The following is a 21,212-nucleotide window of genomic DNA, read 5'->3' as shown; positions in this document are numbered from 1 at the left end:
AGAATACTCAGCAGTTTATAGCTTGTTCGGCCTGACTGAGAGCACTTGCCCATAGGGTACACCGGTTATATTGCCACACTGTTGCTTGAAGAGAAAAAACTTTTGTCCTAAGCAAAAGGTATTCTTCACGACGTGTTTACCAGTTCCATAGCGACCAATGCGCGCAATTCCGATAGTTTATTTATCCAGATCGAGACTTACCCCGATGAAGGCGTCAACAAAGCAGTCAGACATAATCGTTTCAAAGTAATAACTAAGGACAGCTAAAAACTGAAAGCAGACAAAAGCAGGATTGACTCACATAGAATCCCTTACTCTGTTGAGCGGTTCAATTAGAAAATCATAAAAAAGAATATGACGCTAAAGCGTAGCGAGCACCTCTCTTTTAGGGAATAGTCGATAACGTCTCGAAAACGTCGCTTACTTAAACTGCCACTTTGACGATGAGCAAATATTTTTAGGAACATAACTTTGGTAAAAATGACAGACATGTAATTTAGAAGACAACACATAGAAAGCGTAGACATAAATGTTTGTGTTCGGTTTTCTACTATTTAAATACAGTGAGGAAAACACTTCGTGGTTTATCTATATGCGGGCTTGTTATCTGTGTTTTTCAAATTATGTCAGTCACCATGGTGCTTTAAGCCCAATCAGTATTCTATATTCAAAATTACTTTGCGCAGTACTTTACTGACGGTGAAGCAGTGCTGTTCAATGTTCTTCAGATACGCTGCAATAGTTTCGTTACCGTTTGCCCCTACCAATGATGAATATATCGAAGGTTTTATTGATCGATAGTTTCCAACAGTAGAGAGGATGAAAAGCATTCAGTCTATTCTATTCAGTCAATTATACAGCATATTTCTGTTTAGGATTATTGCGGAACAGTTTTCCACTCGTAAATCATTATAGACATATTTACAACCTAGCGTATACGCGAACTCGACGCAGGCTCGTACGTGCAAGCCCGTAACAACGGGGTTTCTATGAGATTCTTCAAAATTACGCGACCAACACATTGTACTGTCACCGTACGCTATACTATGATTTGTGAGAGATCGGTATTAGAGTACATTGTATTTGCTATTTGCATTATTTTACATAACACTGTGAAAGAAAAAATAATTATATAAACCTCGAACTGGCGGGCCGTACACATAAGGCTGAAGAGACCATTACGAAAACAATAATGATATTTGCAGATCAATGATATCATATATAATAGCTGGATAAGATGAAGAGGTGCGATACGTGCGCATATTTTTAGAAACGCTTCTAGCATTTTTCTAGGATGAACCCCTTACCACTGGGAGGCGTTGAAGCCAGACACTTTATAGTAAGACCAAAATCATGATCTTTCTTGACTTCTTCCAGCTTTTTTGCTCTTGAGAAAGCAAAATTCGCTCGTGACAAGTGTTGTGCGACTTCGTGAAGCGACTGTACTAACTACATATGATAGTGTAGCAGGGTATATGACTTCAACGGTGGCAAAACCTGGTAACACGGGGCGCTGCTGTATACTATTACTGCTACTGTCACCAAAAAAAGGGATGCTTAGCGGTATGTTGGCAAGACGGTCACAAGTGTCCGACAGGTGGCATATCTACATAGTTAGTGACGGTTAGAAACAGATAAGCAGATTGTCCAGCTTGGCTACCTTTCGTAACCAGGTGAGATGTCCAAATTGTTGTAGTTGATTGCTCAGACGGCCGGGATCAAGACTGCGCGACGGCAGTCGCTGTCGGCCATCACGGTCGACCTGTGGTGCTCCCGGAATGTAAGCCATCGGATACATTACGCCGTCGCTACCATCGCAGATTCTTTCTGCTGGCACGGATGTTTCCCAGTGACGAAGCCGCTCATCCTACAATCACCACACACTCACACAGCAGCAGCAACAGTAACACGAAGCACCACCATCATCACAAGGACGATTCGGTGCGATTTCACGAATTCACGAACGCAGAAACTAATTGGCACCAAGAAAGCAGCTAGATATGAAACAGCAAGTTACCAGTTCCACGAAGTCAGTATCACTTAGCCCGCTACAGACAGGCTACCAATCTCATCCCCATCGTATAACATTGCCATCTCCTGCTCAGTACGAAGTGAGCGTTTCGTACCAAAGAAAACGGTGCATTGGCGGACAGACGCACGCAATAACAGTTAGCGTTCTGACAACACTGTGATTCCTAAGCAAGTTTCTTCCGCACACCAGTATCAACATGTGATCAGAATACATCCACGTAAAAAGTATTTGTAATGCGCTTTGCCGGACATATGTTAGCAGTCGCATTGTAAAAAGCCGTCCCCTAGATGCTATTTTTGTTGATTATTTTCAAAATACAAAAGTAACCGTCTTCGCTACCTCTGTATCACAGAAGAGCACTCGTTCGCCTACGATGGTACACGGTGCCGGGTATCCCAACGCTCTATCTTGCTTCTGTGTATTCTTATGTTCGCTTACTTTGTATTAATTCCATGGCTACTTTGCCAAACTATTGTACCAAGTAACCATTAGATGTTGCATGAACGATAATGTCCTTGAGCGTAGTAATAGTACTTCGTAATACAATTATAGAGCATTGTTGCCTGCCAGGCCTCTTTTCTGCTTTTTTGTTGGCCTTCTCATAAAAAGCGCTTTGACTTGCCCTTCATTGTCCTACGATGAATTATGATGAGTGCAGCTGCAAGACAGATATTATCGCCGTAAACAATACCAATAGCAGCAGAGGAACGTATGGGCAAATGCGTTACGTGCGATGTTCTATCGTGCTAGTTTTCAATTAGGAATACTATCAAATCGTCGTCACCTCCTCTACAGCGACAAGGGATGCTCATTAGCACATCTTCGAACCGGCGTAACATGCATGCCCGCGACGCCCTGTCATACGCGACCCTGTCACGTTGCCATTGACCATCTCGCCTTGTAATTTTGACGTCTTGACGGCGGCGATTGGACGTCTCCTCATTGTACAAATTGTAAGTGATGTACAACGCGAGTGGATCAAGCCGACGGGGAAATTTCGGAGATATTCAACGTCCTTTGCGCCTCCTTTCCCTTTCGCCGACCTAAAGTGCGTCGCCTTATTGTGATATTTAATATGTTCAACGAGCAGTAATTATAAGGAATTCTGGTCGGACATTCTATCCAATCTTTGAATGGTTCCCATTGTTTGTAAGCTCTGTGATTGACTTTGCCTTGTACAGGCTACCTGACGCAGCTGGAATTGCCTTAAAATGCAACTCTCTACTGCTTCCGTGCATATGCTATTCTCATAACGCGATCACCTTTCGACGCCTCTAACCGGCCGGACCGGTCTTAATTAGCATCAGTAACAGATAGCACGCTCGCTATGGTTTAAATATTTCCGTTTTTCCATTTATTATATCCATTACGACCGTTTCTCCAATTAAAGCTGCAACTCTCTCGACCTTTCTCTCTCTGCTTCAGAAAGAAATATACACTGAGCTGTTCGGTTGATAAGTACTGCTTCTCGCCATAAAAGTTGTCGAATGTTTGATGTTGTTGTTTTTGCGACGGTTTGACTAAGCTGTAGGCGGCGGGGCATTCGGGTCTGGATGGCAGCGCTCGTGGATGTCGTTGACGCACTCGATACACATCATACAACAACACAACAGAAAGAGCACGAGCAGCGGCATCCTAAGGCCTGTCTTTAGTATTCGACTTTTTCAGGAAGATAGTAGCAGTGAGTGAGTGAGTTACAGAACTGACGGCGATCGAGGCTGACGACGCCAGCAGTTGTTAAGGTGAGAGCGACGACGAAGAGGACCGAAATAAACACGCTAATAGATGACATTAGATGTCGAAATTCTATATTCTATATCAGATTTTAACGGTTCCAGGCCAAATACTGCTGTAAAGATGGGATCACCAGTTTCATAACATTCACAAAATGTCAATGATACGTGTCGCTGTTATAATCAATCGAATGCCAGAATGAACCTAAGGAAATGGCCCGAGTTGGCCAGCACGCGGTAATTAAGCGGTCTCCCGCTTCTTCGCAGAAAAGTTCTTTTTTTTTTTTCTGTCGACACTTGTTGCCGTTCTGTTTAAGTCAGTTGCATGAACTTTGCACAAGTTCTAAATCTGCGCACAACAATTTCTGAGCTACACTTGGACTATTCTCGCGAAAGTGGATGCTGTTGCTTGAAGAGCCGATAATCGTTGTCACCAATAATCGTTTAAAACTGCACGAAGATTTGCTAAAGTTTCGTTTTCCCACTTTCTCTATTAGGTTGACTTCTGCAGACTGTGCTTGCGCTAAACGGAAATCCTACTTTTCATACAGGGTTGAATCTTGCCGATTGCTCACAATGCTCTTTGATGGGAGATTGCTAGTAGCTACATTGAGACGTGTTAGAAACCTTCTTCAACAAATACGCAAAAATAAACCTTTTGTTTTGGCTAAAAGAAAACTATTAATCTAAATGTCATATGATGCGTTTATGGAATTATTGGTATTATGGGTCTGTGAGCAACGTAAGATGTGATAACCACCCATATGTCGACGAATTAGATCAGATGATGTCCATGAAGGTAGTCGGGTCACTTTTGACAGATTCTTTCTGATCGGTTTCTTTCTGTGCCAGTTTCAATTCTACAACCAGCTTAAGCTTGCTTTTGCACAATGGCGCTGATAACTGCATTCAGCTGAGTAAATTTTTCTTTTTTCGTTCTGGCCCTCTCTTTTTTGTCAAGTATAGTCTATCTTCTTTTAACGTCCAGAGACAATAAGATGATGCAGTCTTCTTGTTCGCGCCTGTCCCCTCTACGAGTTACGTTCGTCCAAGCTACACACGTGCACGCACACTCGCACAGTTTGTCTGTCAGTTGAAGGGCGGAAGATGTGAGGTTAAGGGCATAAAGATCCTGCACGGCTGGCGCAACGACGGATATTGCTGTTACACCTGTCCCAGCGGGTCATCCAGATAGCTCTTTTATACGCTCTGCCGGTAGATGCCACCACATTACTCTCGTGTGCCGGCAGTCACAAACTGAAGAGAAGCAGCGCCATGGGGCGGCTCTTTTATAGTCCTGACTGCAACCAGTAGGGGTCAACCTCTTCGGCCACGGCTGCTTGTCCCGCTTGCGCAAAGCGATCGATCTGTGCACGTGCTGTTTGGCGAAGTGGCCGCTAGAGGCGTTGGCATCGCTCCAGTTAGGGCCCTCCTTCCAACACTGTACGGACTCAAGCCAAGCTGGCAACAGCACAGCCGATCATAGTAGGGCCTCAACGCTACCGCTATAACACGGGGCAGCCGATAGAAACATAGGCTGCAACGGCAGTATCTCACAGGTGTTGGACTTTTCGGGCTCTTGGAGTCTTCCTGCTGGAGTCTACTGCGAGTGCACCCGGCCTACCGAAGCTGTATTCTCAACTGTTGGCTGAACTGAGCCTCTTTTCGCGTGGAACTTTCTCGTGACCTCATTTCTATTTTTTTTTTTCTTTGCGTTTTGGGCATATTCTGCCCTCTTTTCGTTTGCTGTTTCCAGAATTTCCTGACAAAACGACCCGTTCCACATCCGCGTTCGGACCCAACAACTGCGAGCTTCGGAAGGGACGAGCAAACTTTCACTGTCCCTTGCTTCAACCCTGTCGGACAACTCCTGCCTGGAAGTAGATACATGCTACATCTCGATACAATAAAAATGCGTCGTCATTCCGTTTCACCCCCCGAAGGTAAATTAGAGGTTTATACATGGCTGCGGACTGTAGAAAAACCGATGAAAATATATACCAAGAGGGACTCCTATGTACCTCGTTATTCGTCTCCGAGTAAAGAACAGACCGAAGGTACGGTGAAGCTCACTGTACTTCAGTGTGCGATTTAAAGCACTTCTGGAGAAGTACAAAGGTAATGAATTTCAAAGCTCTCCGATCGGCTAGATCCGGACGATGTTCATGTCTATCATATTGTTGGTTTTATACCTGATACCATATTCGATTTTCTGATGCACACAAGATGACAAAGAGCATGGACATACCCGGTTCCTGCTTGATGCGTTAGGGGATCTCTTATTAGGTTTGACGTTAACGTATAGGAAATTATCTGGTAACTACACTCCTTGACAGGCACTAAAGAGGTTACGTTACCAAAGCACATTCCTGTCAAGCAAGGCACGCTTGGAGAGTCGACTTAGTTTTAGAAGAAGTAACCGATCGTACGGCCTCTACTATATGTTACCGTAAAGCGATCGAGCTTGCAAGACAGCGGGGTCTGTAAATGTACCCTGTAGAGTCCAAGCCATTGATGAGTTACATGGTTTATAACGATACTCGACTGAAGTCGAAGTGAAAAAAAGCCAGCCAAAGTGGATGCAACTTCGCTTATTACCAGAGGAAGCTGGCTGGACACACGAGTCTCGGTAGAGCTTTAGAAAGGAAGAATGGTAAACTCTATTGATTTTTAAATCCTGTAAAGCTGTTCCTATACATGCTGTAAACTTAATAGGTAAGTAAATGCCTCGCTAATGTCAGTCGTAATTAATCGTGTCAGATTATTTAATTTCGGAGAAAATCTGAAACGCAAGCCAAGGTTTCAGTGTAACAACTTGTAACGATGATCTTCAGGGACTGAACATTATAATTGGTTGTATCATACCAATTTCACCCTGAATCAAATAAAAAAGTCTCAGATCAATTGGTTATGATATTGGTGAAGGAAGATACACACGATGTGATCGTTGTAGATGCCTTTTTTGGACAAAGTAAAATCAAATACGACCTACATTTGCATCTTTCCGGCGATCGTGGTGGTAGAAATAGCACTGAGATGTATTACTTTTTCAACCTGTTTGAGCAGTGTATGCCTTAAACATTCTTTTCAGGATCAAATATTCCGTAATCTAATAATATTGCAAAACGATCTTCATTCCTTCCTAGCCTTGTATCCCTGGTCCTTGTAGTAGTCTAGGACACCTAGCACCTGCTAGACCGTGCAGCACTTAAAACAAAAACAGCTGCTGCATCGAGGCGACATAATTGGGTGGTTTATTTATAGAGTGGCCTTTGAAACGGTTTTAGTTGAGGCGAAAGCCTGCAAGTACAACATAGTCTCTTAGTTGAAGGCATATCAGAGAATCATCGCAATTTCGACGCAGGGGGTATAATTCTGCTATGCAACAAGCTTCTGAACGAATTCGAAGGGGCTCTTCATCATAACAATGCAACCATGAAAACTAAGGTTAGGACAATTATTACGGACATCAGTTCATTAATCGCGCAGCATAGGAGACGTATTTTTCGAGAGATTGTTTACAACATGATTTTGCACCATATTAGGTGCCGACCGCCGGCGTCTAGCCCGTACTCTGATATGAAGTCAAAGAGTGTGCCCTGCTCAGATAGTTCATTTAAAATCAGGTATCGCACAATCATGAAGACCCTCGAGTTGGTGACAGCTGTCTGAATCTGCAATGCCAGCTGTTCATACAAAGCGAAGTCAAGCTTTTTTCTCTTACGTTGCATTCCCTTTATAAGCCTTACTGTGACAGCGTATTGACATTTCTAAAAATTCGAATTTCTCTGATCGTTGCCACTCAGCCAGCTGCTAACTGACGTCACGCACGAGCTATGCAAGTTACAACTTACTATTTCGTAGCTGCTTCAAATGGAATACGTGTTGTCTACCGTTGACTATCTGGAGCACGCCTAGAAAAACAGATGGCTAACGGGTAATGTTCTCGCATCCAGTCTACCGATAAAAGCCTGGCGAAAAGTTCGTTTGCACATATATTTCATTATCTCTATAGTAACTGCTAATCGTTAGGGAACGTGCGTTTGAATTTCCTTTTCACTTTTCTGCAATCGGAGATTTTATTAAGGTCATGATGAATGGGCATAGCAGTTGGTGGGTGTTGAATGGAAAACTTTGCCCCATCGACACGTGTAGACAGACGAAGGGGGTGGCTGGTTTCGCTTTGCGCTGGCTGGCCTTGAACTCCAATTGCAAAGGATCGAAGTGTTCTCCGCCTCTAAAAGGGTGGAGCATTGGAAACATTGATATCGGAAATGGTTTTCCACTGCGATACCTCAACTGTACAGCAAATGTAGATTCTGGGTGAGCGCACACGTTATTCAACTTTCGTTCCTGTTATCTCAGCTGTAAGAAGATTCGATTCGTACCATTTTGCTATAGGAATAAACTCAGAAGCTTATTTCTATAGCAAAAACATCACGACAGTGTAGTATATGTTTGACTTAACAGAAGCAGCCAAGTTAGCGATAGGTCACAGCAGCGTTTAGCACAAATGGTGAACTTATGAAGCGATCTACGAGAGAGGGAACTTTCAAAAACTTTCAAAGCTAACTGAAAATTGTTTAGAGAAAAATAAAAGCTGGAAATCAGTTTGTTGCTCCATGAAACGTCCTGCATTTGTTAAGAGGTAACAATATACATATGTTTTTTTTAATCTCCATAAATATAAAGAGATACCTACGCCCGTATATACGTATATACTTTAAATTTACCCAAAAAGGTTTGAATAATGCAGAAGTACACTAAGATTGACAAAAAAAAACGTTACGCGATACCCGTGGTGCCGAGATATTTAACTGTAAAAATTTCTCTAATTTTTACTTAATAATAAAGTCCCTTGAACTGCGAAATAAGCAAAATTGGATATAGTTTACAGCTACTAAATATTAGCTAGTCATTAATAAAGAGCCCTCCGTCATTAACTCCACAGGCCTTTTTGGAAATGCCCCAACTTTGTTTACATAATGTTATCTATACACTTGTTTTACACTAACACTGCCAGTAGGAAAAACAGCACAGAATAATAACGATCGGTACCGTCGTAAGCTGTATATTTATGTGCACTGGCGTGTTATATTCATGATTATTGTTAATATTCATTACTACAAGAACCACTTATGACCCAGATAGTAGGGTAACCCAGCCGATTCTTTTCCTATGCTACCACTCTGATACCACCTAGCGGAAAGTGCGAACTACCCGTCTGCTTATCTGTCCGTCTAACATTATGGAAGACCTTTTGTCCTATTTAAATCTTTGGTTTGTTCCCTTATCTATGATACATCTAAACACGGCCGGCTATATAAGGTAACAGTATCGAGCGGAAATAATAATTACTAGAAACGATGAGGCAGAAAGAAGTTGCGAGATCAGCTGCAGGAACGAGCCACTTGTCAGTTATCGCTCAAGAACTACCACAGTTAAACACAAATCTTGATGACAGCAGTGATAATATAAGACGAGCAAGACTTTTTGAAGTCAACGGTGCAAACTGTGCTAGTCTTCCAGCGTGAAGTTATGCCGTGGCGAAGCATGATTCTCGCTGATATTTATGAGCAGCTTTTCTAGTGATGTGCGTGTCAGCAGCCCTGACTCGTCGAGGAAACGACAGCCTCAAAGAACGTGACTATAGAACTTGTGATTGAAAAGCTCATTCAATTATATTTGTCACGGACGCGATTCTCTGTTTTTATTCCGAAATATGCGATTCCTTAATTCGACGTTCTCAATCCGAGCAGAACATGATGACAGACATTTTGCTATTATTTGCTTGTTTTGTTTACCCGAATATGCATTTCGAGCATGACTATCTAGCACCTTGGGTGATTTTTTTACATGTACCCACATTGTGTGCAAACCCAAGAATTATACATTGGCGAATCGGCATTATCAGCTCTCACAGGTAGCTAGTACGCTATTCTCGTTTACTGTTTTGGATTAACTCGAACAACAAACAAAAAATTCCGCTATTGCTTAAAAGTTGCTTCTATTGGCTGGCATTGCCACTCAGCAAGATACCGTTGTAATAGAGTCGCCATAATCAGGGCTGTATCAGATGACTTTTGTTCCTGTTTCCTACCGAGAAAAGATCGCCTTCGGCAGAGGGATTAGAGACAAATGTGACATATGTAAACAACGAAGGTCGGTTAGTAAAAACTTGTTAGTTTAGGACAAAGCGGCGCATAGCAACCAAGCCTAGACTGACCTTGGCTTTGGCCTCTGGGGTGAGACTCATCGACTGTGATCTCGTCCGAAACATGTCCATCACTTTGGCTACAGCGCCTACACCCTTTGACTCCGACCCTGATCTGTAACGAGCAAAAAACCACGAGCATATGTTATTATATACTACCTGTAAGAATATATCTGTCGTGTTAGACCACATAAACCGTCAGTGGTTACCTCGCCAAACTGACTTCAATCGAGTTACTTAAGCAAGTGTAATTTTTTGCTGATGTAGGCATTGTTTCCAACGTAGACACAATAGCCAAGCTATAGAAACAGGATCATATTTACGAATCCTATGGAAGATGCCGTAGTAAGGAATGATTGGCTTTTCTTTAGAAATTTACAAGGATGATCAATATGGCGGAATACATAAGGTGGTCGAGTTCCCTTTAAGTAAGCGGCAATAGAATTGTTTCCATTTGATTAAGTGAACATCTGAATTGCCGTATTTTAAATTCTTACAGTTTAGCTGGATATCGTTAAAAGAACTTCCAAGAGATAAAACCTACGCTTAAGTACCACCACTGGCGTAGTTTATCCTGTTTAAAAAGGCAATTACCTTGGAGCTACCCTAATAATAAATTAAAAATCCTTTTACCCGCGCAGATGACTGGGGTTTAGTATTAGATAAAGACTGAGATGTCGCCTGAATATAGTCGTCTTAATTTCGAATGAAATCATAGAAAATTCCACAAAGGATGAAATGCTTTTGACGACGAAACTCTAGTATTATAGAACTAGTGCTGAAACAGAGCCTTTTTTTATGTAAAAGTTCGCCTGTTCCGTGATTTCGCTTTAATCGAAACAGTAGCTAGGAAGGATAAAAGGAAGTCATCACAAACAGGCGCGTATTGCTTGTTCAGCAAAAGGCCAACGTTGTTAAAAGGACTTGAATACTACGCCCTACTTCTGTCAGGGAACGAAAGGCTCTCTTTAAGATATTTGGCTGTTGAACAATGCATATAGCTATTTAGATGCTATGGCGAAATCGGAGAAAATATATTTTTATATGAAGTATCATTGACCAAATTTGTCTAAAATCATCTAGTGGCAAACACATGTTTAAGAGACTGCTGGTTGCTGTCTAACGAATATGCGATATATATTAGGTCGTCCGGAGCTATTTGGAGGAGCGAGAATTTTTAATCAGGCGTAGTAACTTGACTTCAAAAACATTTACACCAAGTCTTTGGCTATCTACGTTTGCTAGCTGATTGAGCGAACAGTGGGTCTGTAAGCAAAGCTAGCGTTTAGTGCTCAAGATCAAAGTTATGTCATCAAATTTTGATTTTTCATTCAGAGCGCTGGTGGAATTAACCGGATAACGCTGGGCAAAGAGGCCTTAAGGGAAGTACCAGTTTAGTTTGGTATTGGGGCAATCAATATGGTAGTGGAAATTGGAAAACTGAAAACTACACCTTAAGACTTGAAGAAGGAGAACTTGCTTCGATCATCCTTCGAGTATGAAATTTTCTGAATTACATATTATAATATGAAATAGTAAATACGAAAGAGGAAAGCAAAAGTTATTTTCGCGCAAACTGAGTCTAGGACAGATGGACAAACACGTGATGTACTCTAAACACAACTTGTCCATCCAGTAAAAAGCCATCCAGAGTACGCCGTCGCCACTGCGCATTGACCTTCAGGCAACAGACGACAGGTGATATCTTTGCTTCTAAACTCACTCTATGATAACTTTTACTCATCCTGTAGATGAGGTAGCCAATAAGTTAAGGAGATTATCTTTCGGATTCCGCCTGTTAATCGTGTGTATAATTTGAGTTTTTAACCTGCTCAGTAGTTCTAAATAACCTGAAAAGGCGATGAAAGGTCTTCTCACATTTATCTTCAGGGCCAGCTAAGCGAATCTCTTAATAAATTTCTTGCTTTTAAACAAGGATGTCCCGGTACGTTCTTGTAAGGACTAATGAGCAATTCTTTAGTGTTTATAGTTGATGGTTGAAGGTAAATGTCTTGAAGGAAAATATTAACCGCAGGATCTATGCTATAGCTGCATTCGGTAGCTTTTTTCATTTTGCATACGAAAATAATTACCTGTTACACTTGTTTCAGGTTATTTGCTGGAAAAAAATATTTCCATAATGATTTCTATAAAATCTATAAAAATTTTCGAAAAAATCGAAACCTTAAACAATTTAGAAAAGCTTTTCATTCTTGAATACCTCGGAATTAGCCGCCATAACATAACCGCCAATTTAGAATATATCATTACAATATAGTTATTAGGATGAAGGTAAATTCGTGTTTCTTCTTCATAGACATTTTTGTGCGAATTATTCATAAATAGGTCAGCTACCAAGGCGAGACAAAAAGATTTTGCATATGGCGATCAGAAGTAATCAGTGATTCGACATTGTTGAGAAACCAAATTTTTCAAAAGTAAACCAATTCCGCACGTACGTAAAAACGAAATGTCTGCTCCGTGATCTAGATGTGATTTACTCGAGAAGGCCTAAAATACTAATGTCTGCAACGATACTACTTTACTCTCAACTCTCGTAGGGTATTTCACAGACTAAATACATCATAACAAACTTATTCAGAAGCGTACAATATAGAAACACACAAACAAGTTCAGGAAACGAGCCAATATTGTTTATATGCTTATTTTTGGTTCAAATAGAATCATTTGATCTAGAAGTAACACGTTAAATTGTGTTTTATTTGTGATTTTTCCTTCGGTTCGCCAGCGACTAGCGCAAGACCTAAGAACGGGATATAACACCATAAGTTCAGGAAGATTTTCACAAAACAACTTAATATATCGATTCTGTATATACTTATACATACGAGATTTCCAACAGTAGTCCAGTAGTATTCGTATACTTCTAAATCTATATGGTTCTTCTGACTCAGCAAAATTAATGTAGGTGACTTGGAACAGGAGAAGTTCAACTAACTCAGTTGCCCGAGACGGAGGATATTAACGTGAGCTTCTCTTTAAGAGAAAAAGATCTCCCACTGCACTTAGGGAATATCGAACGCCATTTTATAGCTTTATATAAGCATATAAAATCTAGACTTCAACTTTCCGTAAATAAACTAGAACAATCAACTCGTTGTAGTCAATCAATAAGCGCGATTGATTAAAACAGAATATTTTATGGGGTATGTAATAATTGACCAGAACGATTTGAAAGTGCGTTTACATACAGGGAATTTTGAGGATTCACATCTCCGTTCAGTGGTCAAGCTCGAAAAGCAGTGGCGCTTTCTGTTTATTGCTTGAATTTTTTTGTTTGTTGATGGTAAAGAGCTATACACCGTTACAGAACTCGTTCCTTGCTCTGTACAGCGGTTGCTATCCGGGACGTTTTGCCCGGGCTCCGAGGTTATTGTTATAGTTATTTCGGCAGATCTTAAATTCGGTACAAGATTAATGTTACGCGTCAGAAAAGCTGTTTATTTTACGGGATGTGCCTGACTTTGAAGTTCCACTTTGATAAAATTGTGTCTCTAAGAAAAACAAGGAACAAAAAAACAAGGCAGGTTTGTGGCAAAAAACAAGGAACGAGATTGAGGAGAGAGAGAAACGTTGGAACATGGAACTAGATACGATCGTTTTACTTACTCCTTTTTCGCTTTTATGAAGGAATCATAGGCATGTTTTTGATAAGAAAGATCTCACACCAGAGCCTGTCGGCAGTATGTAGTGCCGCCACCGAGCTAATGTATCTACTCAGTCTGAAATCTACGTGCTGTCAAAGCGAGCTGTTCTCGTCTGACGGAAGCGATGCCAACACCCTCTGTCTCTCGAAATAAATTATAAGTTAAGGGGTTGCAGCCCCCTTTGTCTATAGATTAACACGCGGTCATCCGCGTCGCGTCTCATTCTAGTTCTAAACACGACTACGTAGATGATAACGGATGTAATATAATGTGTGTAAGTTCATCTATTCGGTGGTCGAAAGTTACTGATAGAATTACAGTTTTCTGTGCTTGCATGCTTAGCAGACCCCTCAGCTTAAGGGGACAAATCGGTGGACATACATCTGTGTCGCCTATATCCGAGCCTGACATAAGCAAATCTAGTATTCGAAACACACGTTAGTAAGTTCCAGGTGGAGTAAGATACAGTCTACGAGGTATGGCTCTACACAAGACTTGTCAGTGAAAACGTGTCTTCTACGCGCGTCAGTAAACAATTCTGCTGGAAGGTTCTTTATCAGAAGGATGAGAAGAACCGTAGATCGCAAAATAACCAGAATCGGCACATGCGGACATTTTTGCTCACATTTTATGACCCTTCTTATTCCAGCGTATTCTTCACCTACACTGGCTCGTGACTAAAGAAGTTTTATAGCACTCAATTGGTATATTGGCGCCTTCAGGTGATTGTTACCTCGGCCTGGATTGTGGTCGGTAGTCGAATCCGTCGGGTGAGGTGGCGCCAGCGATGGTGTGATAGTGCCCATCATGTGCTAAGGGTGAGTGGGCGCTAGTCATACCGGCCGTGTATGTTGCGTAAGGACTGTGACCCCCTTGAGGGCTGCCACATGTCGGTGAGCCAAGTGCTGGTGGGGTGAGGGCCGCAGGAGACCCTGGACTATGGGCGCCTCCATTGGTTGAAAACCAGTGATGCGAGTTAACTGTGTTCCTGTAAATATGACAATATAATAAAGAAGCATGTGTGTATTCGTAAAGTTAGTCTCTATTGTTTTTGTCAATTATTTTCAGATTGTAGGATTACGTGATCTGGTGCTTATATATAGAGGGAGAGAACCATGAAATGACAGCAGAAATATAACCTACGAATTAGGCGAAGGCAGATGGAGTAGGGGTCCACTCAGGTTCGTTTCAACTGTAAAAGGACCATGCAGTGGCGAATGATAATGATAAAATTTCGGCTTTGTTTTCGATTCAACGACTTCTGGTACAGGTGCTATAACAACTATATTATTTCTTTTCGAACAATAGATAACAATAGTACAGTTATATAAAATACTATAGGGACATAACTACACTACAATAAGAAGAATCATCCAAATTATGCAAATATGGCATAAATCATACACCCAGAAGTGGTTATGTTTATTAATACGCTGATCATAGCGAGTATACGACAAATTAAATGACAAAAAAGTAGTTAGACACCCATTTCCCAAAGAGCACATATCAACAAAGCTAAAAATTTCATAAACGAAAAACGATAATTAACAAATAAAGCCGCATTGACATCGGTAGATCACGCAAAGCAATGAAAAAGCTTCTCTTAAATGAGTACTTCCTTTCTAGGGAGTCACGCTGACAATTAATTCATAAACAAAGCGGCGGTAACCATGATGAGGTGTTCTGACCACAGAAACGCCCAAAGATGGCACCCAAATGATGTTCTTCGTTTCTACCTACTTTGCTACGCTGACAAAATGAGTAGACGGTCCGTTTGTAGCTTATATATTCTAGAAACATTTACATGTTGACTGCAGGTATTCGAAGCTACTGGAATGTGCCACTCTGTTAAATATGCTTATATCACAAACTCACAAGTATATTCGTAGGGCAAGCAAAGAACTATTTTATTATTGTTCTATTATTGTCTACAGGCCAATTCTTTTGTTTTTATGAAGGCCAGTTTTGAATACGCCGCAAGGCAGCAACTTAGGAATGTGTTAGTGATATGCTATGAGAGGAGGCGCTCTAGTGCCGATCTGGAGTTTCTGATCTATCCTAATAAACACATTACCCAGAACAGAGGGAGTGCCCTAAGCTTTTGCCCATCGCCAGACAGCGACAGCAGAAACGACTACAAAAAGCCTGTTGTACATTTCACATTGATTTTTTGTAAATTTTGAACAAAAATACTGAGGTACGCAACAAAGTTTCTTGGCAAAACAAGTCCATGTATATTGTACTGCCCTTTTCACGTTCTCCGGTCTGACGACTTGCCGCGGCTAGCTTATTCAAGGATTTCTAAGCAAGACTTCGAGACTCTTTTACTCGAAGATTTTGAAAGATGGTATAGTTTAGCGCTCTAGTGCATATTGTTAGGAAATGCGCTATTATGTATAAACCTATCTCATCAAATTAAAAAAAAAATAGTCCTTCTTCTTCTTCTCTACGGGGTTTGGGATCATCCTGTTTTGACTGCATAACCTGGCCGCTGCGCGAATCTAGGCTGCAAACTAAATCTTGTAATTAAATAATCTCTTTCTTACAGATCTTGAAAACACGTAAAATTTACTACGATAACAGAATTTTAGTCTATAACAGAACCTTATGATAGAATAAGCCCCATATAACTCTGTACTGTCCTATTCAAGATGCGTATTAGGTCTATTTACCAAGTTGAACCGCCAGTCACGTTTGAAAGAACTAGATTACTTTATTCTACAAGCTCAAATAGACATTCATCTGAAAAACCACATCACCACAAATTCAGATATTTAAGAAATCCCGGAACCGGAACATTTTTGACAGACTTAAACTTCGTTATTATCTCAGGCTGTAAATTCAGCTTTCAAGCTTGCTCAGACGAAGTCGTCTGTTAGACTTACACACATTAGTATCAGTATAATGCAGCCGCTGGAGTCATATAACTACAAGCACTATGCCATGGTCGACATTGCCATCAGCTAAAACCAAAATCACTTGGCATCTCCTCGAGGTCCATCGTATAGAATACAGGTAAAAAAAAATGCCAAGAAAGCAATCTTACTAGGTAGGCCTCTTTAATAATAATAGATCCTGTTCGATCTAAGGGTTAATCAGCAACAGCCTTCGCAAAAGTCCCGGACCATCTCTAAACGTGACATAGATATGTGAAGTCCAAACAATACTACGGGTTTCGGCGGCTCTAGAGCTCAATGGTAGTATAAAAAGATCAACGTCTACTTATCACACATGTGCCTAGAGAATCTAACTACATTTTCCTGTAGATCACTCTGTTCGGTTTCAAGATCTTCACTTCCAGACTCATAGTTTGTCGGGTGAAACGCCTGAAGACTCGTCATAATTGGTTAGCCGCCAATATTATGTACGCTATTTCACGCCGCGCTCACCCACAGACCCTTGATCTACTTCACATGCTAGCACGCAGAGATACTTTAAAGCTGTACGGTAGATTTGGCATGTTTAGTAAAGGTAACACGAAAAGAGTAGACTCAGTGTCGAAAGAAGTGCTTAAATCGAAGAACAAATTTCACAAAAAATCATAAATAAATCCCTTCACCTTCCTGATCGCTCAAGTGAATAATATTGTATATTGCAAAACAACAAAATTGATAATGTATCAATGTACTGGCTAGCCCCCTAGCTCGACCACTCTGTCGAGTGGTCTGAGCAACAGTACAGAGGTTGTTGCTAAAGATAATTATTTTGACGGTGGCAAGCTCAAGTCTTGGCTACTAATCATTGTAAGTCAGCTTAGCAAATGTTCGCTTTGTGTAGTTTAATTGAATGGTCATTAATGAAATGTACAGTATACAAGTTAAAAAAAAAATCGTTAACCACACGCGATGGTATGTACTCGAAATGTAAAATGCTAATATAAAATGTAGCATTTTTATTCACATTAAATACAAAAACATGTGCATGTATATAAAATTATATAGCATGTGTCGTTAAAGAAGCTCTAAGCAAAGTTTCTCTACCCCTAGAGTAGAGCATGTGCATTTTCATCTTCGTTAGCAATATTTAAATTTATATACGGCACTTACTTTATGGCAGACATGATATTACGATGATGACCCTTCGAATCAGATTTTGACCTCGGCCTGAAGGCGTCAAAAAGGTGTGACGGTCCCGTTCTTCTGGGCGGACTAGTTCCGGGAGTAGTTGATGGGGTTCTCAATCCGTGATCTTGTCCACCGTAACTCCCAATTTCTCTGTTTGATTTAGAACAACACCAAAAACAAATTAATCCAGCTATACAACTTAATTTTATGAACTTGAAACTAGATGCTATCGGTATGAATATATATTACTTTGTATTTAATAAAAACTACTATACAAGGCTTCTTATTTAATTAAGTAATTACAATCTTTATCGTAATACATATAAATAAAATGCTGCACACTTTTTGTCACAGTCTTATATGCTTTAACCATGTGTGCATAGTTCGGACCCTTAAAATAAGCTTTTACATTCATTTGCACATGTCAGTCAAAGCCTAACACCTATCCCATGTTGGTCTTGTATTGAACTAGAAAGATCTGCGTGAATAGCTACTCCGTTTATTTTGTCCTATGTTTGCTGCTCACATTAGCGATACATATCACTCAAGTATCTATCTAGTATCACCATCAAGCCCCAGTTTAAACAGCCACAAGTTCAAGTAGCGCAGAAAACCGATAAATTAACTACATCTTTTGTTAGAAAAAATAGATTGAGTTCACCTGCCGAGATTCGACTTTACATTGCGTAGTTACAATTAAGCAGCCTCACGATGACTAAATGGGCCTTTATTAAGAAGACTGTTTTTTCTTCAACCGCGCTGACCCCATGGACCCCATAATGGAGCGTCCGTTGCTTGCCGTTGGTCGGCCCCGGCCGCTTAGCAATCGTACTTATTCCAATTTCATAACTTTTGTCTGCCTTTTGCGAAAACAGCCAAACAGTAACCTGGTAGTATGTGATGGACTATTTCGAGTTTCCACGGCCTCATATGCTTGATGATCTTCTTCAGAAGAATCGGGATGCTGAACCGATGGTGCCTAATAATTACATCATAATAAAGACATCCCGTCGGACCTTGTTAGTGTTATATCGCTAAAATGATTGATTTACGTTGTTATATTATAAGTGGGTTATTTTGTGTTTCTGCCTAACCGATACGCAGGAAAATCAGTGTGTGCCTACTAAGTTGGTTGTGCGCTGGATGGGGTCACTTGTCTGAAACGGTCCTTGACGGCGGTATCGGATATAGCAGTCAAAGTATGTTGTCCTTAATAGATGAAGCCACATCATGTGAGAGGTCTAGCGTAACACTGAAGTAACATTGGTACATAAAAACTGACATAAGCCAATCATCCTCAAAGCTTTGAAATTTCGCAATAGTACTGAACTGTTGTCACTGCTTCTGTTATAAAAATTGAAAGAGCATTTGGGTATATGCTGTTTTTTTCAAAATTGTCTAATCGTTACATGGCTAGTGTGCAAAAAAATGGTGCTTAAAATGAGATTATAATGGGTATGAATGAAGTATAATAGGACAAATAACAAACGTCATTCGAATACAACCTGTGAACTTTTAGCGGATGTTCCGTGGACGGCATGCGTATGGTGATAATGCGCATCGGCAGCCCCAGCGGCCATCGTCGATTTGTGGCTATCGGAAGATAGGCTGTCCCTCTCTGATGAGATGCTCCGGGACGAAAAGAACGGATAACTTTTTCCCTGCAGTGCAGAATCGGACAGCGACCCAACATGTGTCAGTCCAAGCGTGGCCGGTTAAAATAGTTTTATTATGTAGTTAGTTCTTTTTTTTTTTGACCAATTAATTAACATAACGAATCGGCCCAATTGTCAACCTACAGCGCACATTGTTTCTAGCTATCCTATTGCATATATCGGAGTACGTGAAGAAGCGGAACCTCAGTAGCTACCTCAGTTGTTCTCATAAAACCAGAAAAGTAGTAAAACTAAGTAACAGGTCACTTTGAGGACTGTTCATTTTTCCACGTTTATATATTGGATTGTTGAAAAGAGTACTGATCGTTTTGATATAGAAAATATTTGCTTCATTTTTAGCATTTCGAAATATTATTACTACGATAATTATGTGCCATTTTTAGCCATAACCCTTTGCCCCTTTTGATCACATATTTGGTGGCTTTTAGGTAACACAGCTGTGGCGAGTTATTTTTGCATATCCGCATTGAAAATAAATTTGTACCATTAGAGGAGTTTCTCAGGAACAAGAAAAATGATAATACCAAATTCAGCCTTTCTCAATTTTTGCCGAGCTTCTAAATATGTACATCGCCTGGCATTGCCATGCGATGTACACGTTCGCTACGCGAAAGACAGCGTATCTTTGGTCACCAGTTTTTTCCAGCGGCATGTTGAAGTGTCGTTAACTGCTGAACGGAGAAGTTCGAATTGACAATTTTGCCAAGAGCCAAACATTAATGATGTGCAATTTTTCCCAACTCCACTAAACGTGTGGCGCAACCTTCCTCGGCATCAGTCTGGTTTCCACATATTTTAGAGAAATTTCTTAGTTGGCCTTATATGACCCTCTTTTCAACCGCTTTCGGAGTGGCCTGATGGCATTACACTTCTGTATAGTTTCGCAGATGAAAATACGACTGAGCAAATTTTCCTTACCAATTAGTGCGGCACCCAAAATGTCGCAGATCTTTATGTAGCTAGCTTCGTTTAAACAATGAAATCGTTTAATGTATTTAATGGCGCATATTTGGTTCTTTGTCGATACCGTAGCTACTCACGTGTCGGCCTCACTCAACGTAATTTCCGTAATCAGTCGACCTCTACAAATAGCACCTTTCACAACGAAACTGCCAGAACAAAATTATCTTTGGTCCTTCCTCGCAAAAACGCATTTTGAGCCTAAACAGAAGACATGTTTTATAGGCCTAGGCAGCTTTTGTGCCTTTGTCGTAGCAAAAGTGAAGACGATAGCGAATTTTGCAGAAACCTCACTGGTCCTCAAGGCGCTTGTGTACTTGAATAATCTTATCAACAACATATGTACTACTGCCAAAAGTCAACTTTCAAATGACAGCAGTGCCAAGCCGACGCCACTCACATCACCCGAAATATATAATTTCAATGTCACTTAGCTCAAAAAACGGTCAGTACTCCACAGGTTGTTCAAATAAGATATCTACTAGATACACCTACAGACACCATCAATCTTTTTCCTTGTCGAAGGCTGGCTTTATTTATTGAAATTCTCTTATCCTAGTGAGTCTTGCCTGTGGTGATATGACTGGTAGAGCCGTCTTAAGGCCTTAAGCGCGTTGTTTCAAGCAAGCACGTCAAGACCAAAGTGTTACCCAAGGATCAGGTCGTGGCAAGATTAGCTTGGCTTACTCTATTCAGATAGGTAAACGCTTTCTAGTGTGATTTTGAGTATGTCCCGTTTATTTATGTTGCTACTCTACAAGCGCGGTTGATGTGGTAAAAGACAACATTCAGTCTTTTTGTGGTCACGGTAAACATGAATTCTTGTCAAACGATTCACTGTTAGATGCGCTATTTTGTGTGTCTG

The 21,212-nt window shown here is 40.8% G+C and overlaps 1 protein-coding gene and 1 long non-coding RNA gene across 11 annotated transcripts in view; one reads left to right on the top strand and one right to left on the bottom strand.

Annotated features, from left to right (window-relative positions):
* Positions 1-21,212, bottom strand: part of LOC111243559 (uncharacterized) — a 101,133-nt gene that overhangs the window by 52,604 nt on the left and 27,317 nt on the right. For 5 of the 9 annotated variants that reach the window (XM_022789339.2, XM_086985974.1, XM_086985965.1 and 2 more), the window contains 5 exons: positions 19,217-19,372; positions 18,599-18,690; positions 17,694-17,861; positions 14,381-14,635; positions 9,992-10,094 (listed from right to left, as the gene is read on the bottom strand). In XM_022789339.2, coding sequence (XP_022645074.1) covers positions 9,992-10,094; positions 14,381-14,635; positions 17,694-17,861; positions 18,599-18,690; positions 19,217-19,372 — 774 coding nt within the window. Of the gene's footprint in view, positions 1-9,991; positions 10,095-14,380; positions 14,636-17,693; positions 17,862-18,372; positions 18,561-18,598; positions 18,691-18,835; positions 18,964-19,216; positions 19,373-20,427; positions 21,035-21,212 lie in introns of those variants that run through there. The other 4 variants (XM_086985992.1, XM_022789342.2, XM_086986005.1 and 1 more) reach the window with 4 other exon arrangements.
* On the top strand, positions 3,528-14,683 carry LOC147758628 (uncharacterized). 2 transcript variants are annotated; one of them, XR_015325785.1, is made up of 2 exons: positions 3,528-3,774; positions 5,522-14,683. It is a non-coding gene; the product is annotated as an uncharacterized LOC147758628 (long non-coding RNA). The 2 variants fall into 2 exon arrangements; XR_015325786.1 differs by having other exon boundaries at positions 4,732-14,683.

The sequence above is a fragment of the Varroa destructor genome, unplaced genomic scaffold (genome assembly GCF_002443255.2).
Source record: "Varroa destructor unplaced genomic scaffold, Vdes_3.0 BEIS01000001.1, whole genome shotgun sequence".
Classification (NCBI taxonomy): domain Eukaryota; kingdom Metazoa; phylum Arthropoda; class Arachnida; order Mesostigmata; family Varroidae; genus Varroa; species Varroa destructor.
Note: the sequence above shows the minus strand (reverse complement) of the source record. Positions and strands in the feature narration are given on the sequence as shown.